Here is an 8,940-nt window from a genome sequence, read left to right as displayed (position 1 = left end):
GTTTGTAATTTTTAGTTTGTATTTGCTATTCTAGTTATGAGTTTCTAATCTTTTTAAGATTATTAAGGTGATGATGAAACAATATGTAACTAGATAGTATTTATTTTGTATGTTGATTTCCCATTTTGTGCAACAAAGTTTATGGAATTTTCTTCTTCAAATATCTTATTTCATCTTAAATATCATGTATTTTGGATTGTTAGCACATATTTACACTTTGTTCTTCATTAGTGCAAAAACATAATATTCTTTGTGTAAGATGTGTCATTAAATTGTACACATCCATGCTTAGAACAAAAATATTATGTTTTGCCTTATAAATAATGTTCATTGATTTATTTGTTATTTCATTAGATTGATTTACACTAAATGCTTTGAAATGATAATTTTGAAAAGTGAAGAAAAATCTTATCTTTTTAGAAGTAATTTGTGCTTAAAATTATAAATCTATTTGGAAAATGATAGTTTGATTTATTTTAACTATCACTAAAACTTGGGAATCAATGTACTTATAAATATTATTGAACTTATATTTTGTGGATTCTAATCCTTAATAATTTTATTTTACCATCGTGATTTCTAATATTAATTGATTTTTATTTATTGTCTTAAATTTCTTTATTATTGTCTCTTATTATATTTTATTGTCACAAATTCTCATCAATCTTTGGAACTAGGATAGAATTTATTAATTTTGATTTAAAATAGTTTTCTTTTCGATTTTAGACAACTCCTTTGGGTTCGATCTCATGCTTACACGAATACTATATTCCATATACGATTCGTGCGCTTGCAAGTATAAATTTTTAAAACATACCCGTTTTGGGTCCATCATTATATCAATTGAATTAATTGAAATTGTAGTCTATCTACTCTTTACAAATTTATTTGTCTAATTTCTTTGGCTTTGTTGGGTTTCGCTGCTTTGGGATTGGTTCATTCCTGCATGTTTTTCTATTATGTCCTGGTTGCGCGCATCTTCCACAATTTATCTGCACTTTTGGTTCTCCTCTAGATCTGATTGTTTTCCTTCTAGGGCGACCTGGTGGTTTTCTTATTTTTGGTGGTAGGACAATTTTGTTTAAAGTCTCTGGTAGTGTCCATTTGCTTTCATTTGGCAATGGATGAACAATTGACTCATATGTTGCTTTCATAGTTATAGTTTTGTAGTAATCAGCAACATAATCATATGTTTTCAGCCGTGTTTTGGAAAATACTGCTATTACATGTGCACACGGTGTTTCATCTTGTTGGAACCTTTTGCATTCACATGTTTTCTTCATTAGGTTGACCAGAAAATTTCCTTTGTCTTCAACCACAACTTGGTACAGTATAGTGTTTACTGGGAAGACCTATTTATTTTAGTAGAGGAATACATGTTAGAAACTGGATACTGTGGTAATTATTAGTAACTGGTTACTGAAAGTATTGGTAAATAATATTCAGTGCAGAATATATGTTAGTTACCTGAAATTTAATGACTTGAATAAAGTTTTCTCTAAGCACAGTTTCAGTAACTGTTGTTACTTGTGTGAATGTTTCGTTTACTTCGTTACCATTTTTCCATACCCATTTTTGAACTAAACTTCGAAGGCCTTCCATCATTGTAGTGATTGGCAGCGTTCTTGCTACTTTCAATGCAGCATTTATTGATTCAGCTATATTTGATGTCATCAATATATATCTTCTTGTTGGAGCATGGCATCTAGACTAAGTACAATATCCAATTTTTTGTAAATACGGTCTTATGCGAGTGTCCATCTTGTCTGTTTCATGTATGTAGTGCTCAAATGATTGTACTTTGTATGCTTTTGCTGCTTTGAAAAAGTTTATGTTTAGGTCCTCCCCATGGACACCGAAATTGACTTTGATGTTGTTTAGCAGGTGGAATATGCATGCTCCATGGAAAGCTTTTGGGTTACATTGTCTACAACATTTTCTATGCTTTTGTGCCTATCTGAAATGATTGCTATACCTGTTTGTAAAATCACAATGAAGTAATTGGTTATTGTTTCCAAATTAAGTAACTGGTTTCATGAATTAATATGACTATTATTTTTTTACACTATTTTTACTATTATATTGCTGGATTATTATTAGACAGTTTATTTTATGTGTGTTAGTTTGTTTGAATAAGAATATAAAAAAGAAAACAGTACCTTCTCTTTCTCCACATGTCTCCTTTAGCTTTGTGAAAAACCATAACCATGATGAATCATTTTCAGAGTCTCCTATTCCAAAGGCTAATGGAAATATGTTGTAATTAGCATCCATTGTTGAAGCAGTGAATAAAGTTCCCCCAAATGATGTCTTCAAGTAAGTTCCATCTATCACAATGACTGGCCTACAGTGTTTCCATCCTTTGATGGAATTTGCAAATGCTAGGTACATATATTTGAAGTGATCTTTATTGTTTGTAACCAGGTGCGTTATTGTACCTGGGTTCGAGACTTTTCGAATGTGAAGGTAGATGGGAAGTTTATGGTATGAATCGTCTTGGTTTCCTCTTGCCAATTCTAAAGCTTTTTCTCTTGCTCTCTAGGCTTTTTGATACCCATTGAAACACCATAATCATCTAGCATGTCGTTGATTATGTCATTTGGTGTGTGTACTCTCTTTATTGACATGTATTTTGTTTTTATTAGTTCTCCAATCACATTGCAATTTGCCTGCTTGTGGTCTTCCATAATGATGTCTAAGGAGCAGGTGTGAGATTTTACATACTTTCTGATTTTAAATGTTTTTGTTCCTGAACTTTGAAGCTCTAAGTAACCAATTACAATTGTCATCCGCACAAGTTACCAGGTACTTTCTCGGTTCATATCTTTTTGTCTTGAATTGGATGTTGTGGATCATAGCATAATAACATAGAGCAGATTTCAAGAGCTTTTTGTCCTTATAAATCTGGCCTTCTTCAACTTTGAAAATTTTATGATCAATTATGATTTCTGTATCTTCTTCTCTTTTTCTTTTGTTTTCTTCTGTTCTCTCTATGATAAAATCTGCTACATTATTAGCTATGTCTGTAATATTTGGGAAGGTTTGTACCTGGTTATTTGCCGTGAAGGTTGCTTCGTCATATTGTAATTCTGTAGCTGATTGCTGGTTGTTTAGTTGAAGAACTGGCATTTTTAGATTTGTGTTCTGTTTTTGTGTTTCTTCTTCATATATATTGTGTTTAATAGTTTCAGCTATTGTTTGATCAAAAGTGGTGATGCATAGTGGTAGCTCTGTTACTGCATTTTGCTTCTTTTCTAGCTCAATGTAGAATAGGATTGAATTGTCAATGAGTAATTTCATTGGTGGCATACCTGGTGATAACTGGTAACATAGCTCAATATTTTGAATATTGCATTTTATTTCAGTTTTCACTAAATGAACCAAATTGTTTAGAGAACAATTTTTTGGTATTATCAGTCCAGTCATGGTGTAGTCATCATACTGATATCTATATGTCCATTTTCCTCCAAAACGAATCAATGTTATTATGGATTCCATATCTGCAATATAGCACAACATAATTTTTAGTGTTGTTTCAAATGTATCTGGTTACGTTAGTGAATGAATATTATCATATGTTGAAAATATTTAAGTAACCGGTTTCTTTAAGTGAATCAAGAACTATTTTCCAGGTTCTATAATGAATTATTTTGCATTATGTTTGGTTTTGCGTGTGTAACTGGTTACTTTAGTGAATGTGTTGTCTTTTTTTTTTTTTTTTTATATATATATATTTCAAATATGCAAAGTTAAAAACATATTATGTAACCGGTTTCATAAACGTAAATCAATATCTATTTTTCCATGTTCCTTGATAAATTATTATGCAGAATGTTATTATTATTTTTTTCATGTGTAACTGGTTACTGTATTTATTTTGTTGTTTTATTTTATATTATTTTGTAATATTTGAATTATGTAAATGTTCAAGTTTTGTGATGTAACTGGTTTCATGTGAGTAATTAAAAAAGTAATTTTTCTGTTTCTTTATGTTATTATTTTTCATGTCGTATATTTCAAACAAGATTTTGTTTAGTAAAATTGTTACCTGTTGAGTAATCGTAGAAATGAAGCTAAAATCAAATTGTTTGTCTGTGAAGGAGATGTGATTGTTGGACAAGAATCGAAATTCTATTTTAGTTGCTGGAGAAGAAGATCAATTGATCGGAAATTGAATTCTATGTTTAATTCGAAGACTGTAGAAGGCCGGAGAGAAAGACTACAAAAGTGTTCGATTTGCGTGGTAGATTTGAAGCAACACTTCCGAGAGGCGAACGAGAATTTTATTGCTTGATCGGAGAAGAAGTTTGTTGTTTCCGGAGAAGACGATGTTACGATCGGAAAAAATGGAGGATGAATTGAGGATGATCGACGGCTTGGTTTCTTGGAATCATGAATTTAGAAATGTTATGGGAATCTAATTTCTTAATTTATGGAATTCCATATTTTATATTTTGTTTTAAGCTTGTATTACCATATTTGGCTTAATTACTTTTTTGTCCATATATACTGAAAGTTTAGTTAATTTTCCTATATTTATGTTAAGTTCAAGGCCCAGGCCCAACGTGAATATAGCCGGATCAAACATGAGCTTAGAGTATCTAATTCAAAGAATTACATACTTTCAAATTAGAAATAGAGGAAATTACATTTTATATGAGATTTTAAATCGAGTTTGCAAAAATATAGCTTTTTTTTTTAAAGAAAAGTTAATCTATGGCTTTTTTTTTTTTTTTAATAATTTTCACTTTTATAAGTTTAGTTTCCCATATTTTTGTATAAAAGTTTGTTTATGCCATAATTTTACTCTTAATCAAGTTTTATTAATTTGAAAGGGTATGTTTGTAATTTGATTATTTTTTTTAGCTTATTTGATTTTTTTTATATTAATTTTAACTATTTTTATATTAAATTTTTATTTGGTTGTTTTGCAAATTTTTTATTATTATTATTATTTTGTAATATGAATTGTGTTTTTATTTATTATAAACAGTTTTTTCTTTTTTTTTTAGACTGTACATTTTTTTTCAAAGTCTAGGTAAGGTAACCAGTTACTTAATTGTTTTTTCACAGCTATGTAAAAAGAAATCCTAGAGCTAGGTTAAATAACACATCAGGAGGGGTAACCAGTTACTTGTTTGGTTATTGTTTCTTAGCTTAATTTATTTTGCTTATATTAATATTATATAACTATTTTTATATTAAATTTTACTATGGTTGTTTTGCAATTTTTTTTTGTAATATGAATTGTGCTTATTAGTTTTTTTTTCCTTTTTTTTAGATTGTACGTTATTTTTCCAAGTTTGGGTAAAGTAACCAGTTACTTGATTAATTATTTTTTACCACGTTTTCACTTCTGGTTTATTTTTTACAAAGATCTGGATGTTTTCGTCAGGGTAACCTGTTACCATCTCAAAAGTAACCAGTTACCTATATTATTTATTATAAACATAATTTTTTTTATTTATTATAAACATTTTTTTTTCTTTTTTTAGATTGTACGTTTTTTTTCAAAGTGTGAGTAAGATAACTAGTTACTTGATTAATTACTTTCTATCACAATTTTTATCATGTATTCACATCTGAGTTTTTTTTTTTTAATCTGGATGTTCTCGTCAGGGAAACCAGTTACTTATATTATATTATGGGTAACCAGTTACCATCTATATAACATGTTACAATCTTAAGGGTAACCAGTTTCCCATATTATGAGTAATTGGTTACCATCAAATTAACATGTGACTATCCATGTAAAATCAGAGATAGGTACTACTATCTATGTAATAACAACCAAGGGAATGGTGGAAGTTCCACAAATTACTTTTTGAGATGGCTTCATTAATTTAATGCTAGATGATAATGTATGACTTCATTTTACTAATGGCTTTCTCTATAGCATGTACATATTTTTTGAATGTTGACCATTGTCATGTGTAACAAAATAAAACAGTCAATCATAATAATATATTTATTATTTATTTAAATGAAGTAATAATATTTAACATTCTATCAAATCCCCACTCCTCTATGAACTTGTTCTTGTTTGCTTACATTCATCCACTCATTTTGGCAGTCCTGTGTTCAAAGAAGCATGTTTAATACCTAAGAATAAATGTTTTAGCATTAATCAATGTTCATTTAAAAAAATGTTACCATCTCTACAAATTTAGATTCAGTTCACAATATATTGTATCAAATATACATATTATAATGCATACAGTGATAACCTTCAAACCAAGGAAAACAAAGTTCTAATTTCTGTATATAGAAACTTATAACACATGCTGCTAGTTTCGTAAGAACAAGAGCAACATAATCAAGAGAAATTTGTGGAAGACAATAGATACAGAATACAAGATTTACAGATCAAAATTTGTGCATTAAGGCATAAAATCAAGATACAACTAACTTATAAAAAAAGTGTTAGAACTGACTTCTGTTCTAGCAGTCAACACATCTTGAAGCTTTTTGGTAGCCCCTATAAGTTTGCTCTTTAAGTCATCACAAATAGTTGTGGAGTGAACAACTTTGTCCTGAGAGTAATTGCCATCGGATATCTCCAAGTTTTGAATAATTTGCAAATCTGTAAGAGCAACATTGAACGTTGTAATGGCGTTCTTTATCGACATAGTTAACTCCTGTATATCTACAAGCAGGTCATCAAACATTGATGATCTTTTTCGCCACTGCATATCAACATGATAAAAAAAAAGTATTCAGGCACTCAAAATCTGAACTCCATCCACACCCACTTTCAATTATCCTAGATAAGAGTTCTATGTTAATAACTAAAATAAAAAAAAATGAAATTCAGGGAAATGACATCCTATTCGTTTAAAGGGCCACAAAATTGTTTCCAAATAACCCATTAATGATCAATTATTAAGGCGAGCAGTGAATAATTTATGATTTGATGCATGAAAAGTGAAAAACCACCCAAATGAAAAATGGTTACAAACTAGAAAACCATGGAAATTGAGTTTGAATCTTCAACACCGAATGATGATATCTTCTTAATTAAGTTCTCACTCATACTCTTAGAAACAAATAAAGCCCAAAATTGACTCAACAACTTAAATTGCAATCGTTATTTTCACAGAAATCAACTCTTATAATTGAAATGAAGATTCAATAACCGATATTTAATCGTATTTGGTATATTTTCCCAGCTACCTTACAAAGTTATAGAAAATAAGCACAACAATAGAAGGGGAACGAGGGCATACATTAAGCAAGCTTGGAGATTTTCTGAGAGGCTTCATGGATCCCTAACCCAATCAGCAAGGCTTTCTTGAAGACGCATGTACAGAAGTTTCAGGTGGAGGTGGAGAATTTTCTGTATGATTAATGGCTGAGATTCCTTCGATCTTTTTCAGAGTTTCGGTAAGTGATCAGAACTCAAACGTCCGATCTTGGTAGGGAGACGAAGCCATCTTAGATTTGGAAAGAGAACCGTCAGACACACTTAACAATTTGGTGGTGGTAAAATCTCATGTCAACCGAATGCACATGGCTTATTGACTGGGCTCCACTAGCAGCTACTGGCTAGCTGGCCCGCCCCAGATTGAGTTCTATTGGCAAAGGGGAGGTCGCCGGAGTTGTTCTTGATTGGATCTTCAGATGGCACCGGAGGTGGAAACTTTTTGATTGTGTTTTTGGAAAAGTTTTTGTGCGACTGTATTTTGAGAAAAGAGTGGAATGTTATACCCCTTTACCCTGTTTACGTGACTTCCATATTTAATTAGCTGTGTTTTCCAAAATTTTTTTTTTTCTTTAATAAATTTTCCTTTATAAATTAAAAAAAATATAATTATCATATTTTTGCATAGTAATAATATAAAAGCCATATTTATGAAAAAATTTCTTAGAAATATCCGATATTTCTATTTGTGTTTCTAATATTTCAAGACCAACCCTCGTGAAGTGATTTTCAAAATAATTTAACAAGAAATTATAGTAAAATAACCCAAAACAACAGTATCAAGAAGCTCAATGTTTTTATTTTAAAAATTGTAGAGAAAAGATTATTTTACATTGTTGATTACCTAAATTGTTATTGTTAGGCAAATTTCTCATTTGCATCTCATTAAAGTGATACCTATAACAAATAACATTTTTTTAGGATGATAATTAATAAAGAGGGTTTTTCATAAATACACATTTATTATGTATTTTTTTTACATTTTTATGACCCCTAATTTTTTTTCTTTCAATTTTACTGACTCAAGTTTTCAAAAATACGATTTTAAAGTTTCATAATTACAAAAATACGATTTCAACTAGACATCAACTCCACGAAATACAGTGTTGGAAAAACAACGTAAAATCAACTAGACATCAACCTCATAGTAATACAGTGTTGAAAAAGCAATTACAAATAAATTAGATATCAATTCATTGCATCAACCCAAAATAAACTAAAAACAACATCGAAAAACTTAACTCTGCATTTTAAAATGTGTAAAAAATAAATTCAAAATATATCTAAAAATAACTAAACATATACCTAAAATAAACTAAAAAACAACTTGAAAAATATTACCATTAAACACAGATTATTTTTCAAATATATATATATATATATGGAAAAGTTCTCAATGAGTATTATCCACATATGAGTACCTAGATAAATGTGCAAATATGTTGACATGACATGTAGGTGACTTAGTACATCAAGTTATCAACAAGTAAATATATATTTTTTTTTTGGCATAGATTCTTTTTTTTTTTGGCATTAATTTCGAATTCGTATTTTTTTGGTCATTCGGAATGGTGATTCCAACCAATAAGAGGTAAGATCTTTTTTCCAAGTTTTGAATTAATTTCAGGTTCCAACTGTTCAATTTACTATTGTATTTTTTTAAAAATTAATTAATAAAAATTATACATAATTATTAAAAATACACCTGTTCACTTCCAACTTCCCATTTCGAAAAAATA

General features: G+C 29.5%; 1 protein-coding gene across 2 annotated transcripts; it reads right to left on the bottom strand.

Annotated features, from left to right (window-relative positions):
• Positions 1-5,838: 5,838 nt before the first annotated feature.
• Positions 5,839-7,711, bottom strand: LOC133791642 (syntaxin-31-like). Of its 2 annotated transcripts, none has more exons than XM_062229560.1 (3): positions 7,227-7,711; positions 6,435-6,686; positions 5,839-6,075 (listed from the first exon to the last, which is right to left on the bottom strand). In XM_062229560.1, exons 1-3 carry the CDS (start codon positions 7,260-7,262, stop codon positions 6,010-6,012), a joined length of 354 nt encoding a protein of 117 aa, XP_062085544.1. In that variant the 5' UTR covers positions 7,263-7,711; the 3' UTR covers positions 5,839-6,009. The 2 variants fall into 2 exon arrangements, with proteins under 2 accessions (XP_062085544.1, XP_062085545.1); XM_062229561.1 differs by having other exon boundaries at positions 5,971-6,102.
• Positions 7,712-8,940: the final 1,229 nt, after the last annotated feature.

The sequence above is a fragment of the Humulus lupulus genome, chromosome 7 (assembly GCF_963169125.1).
Source record: "Humulus lupulus chromosome 7, drHumLupu1.1, whole genome shotgun sequence".
Classification (NCBI taxonomy): domain Eukaryota; kingdom Viridiplantae; phylum Streptophyta; class Magnoliopsida; order Rosales; family Cannabaceae; genus Humulus; species Humulus lupulus.
This window is presented reverse-complemented; position numbering and strand designations above follow the sequence as displayed.

Coding starts and splice junctions, on each gene's coding strand:
- LOC133791642 (XM_062229560.1), bottom strand. CDS start 7,262: ATGAAGCCTCTCAGAAAATCTCCAAGCTTGCTTAAT. Junction 6,687..7,226: donor AATCTCCAAGCTTGCTTAAT/GTATGCCCTCGT, acceptor GTTGATATGCAG/TGGCGAAAAAGATCATCAAT. Junction 6,076..6,434: donor TGTTGACTGCTAGAACAGAA/GTCAGTTCTAAC, acceptor CTTTGAACACAG/GACTGCCAAAATGAGTGGAT.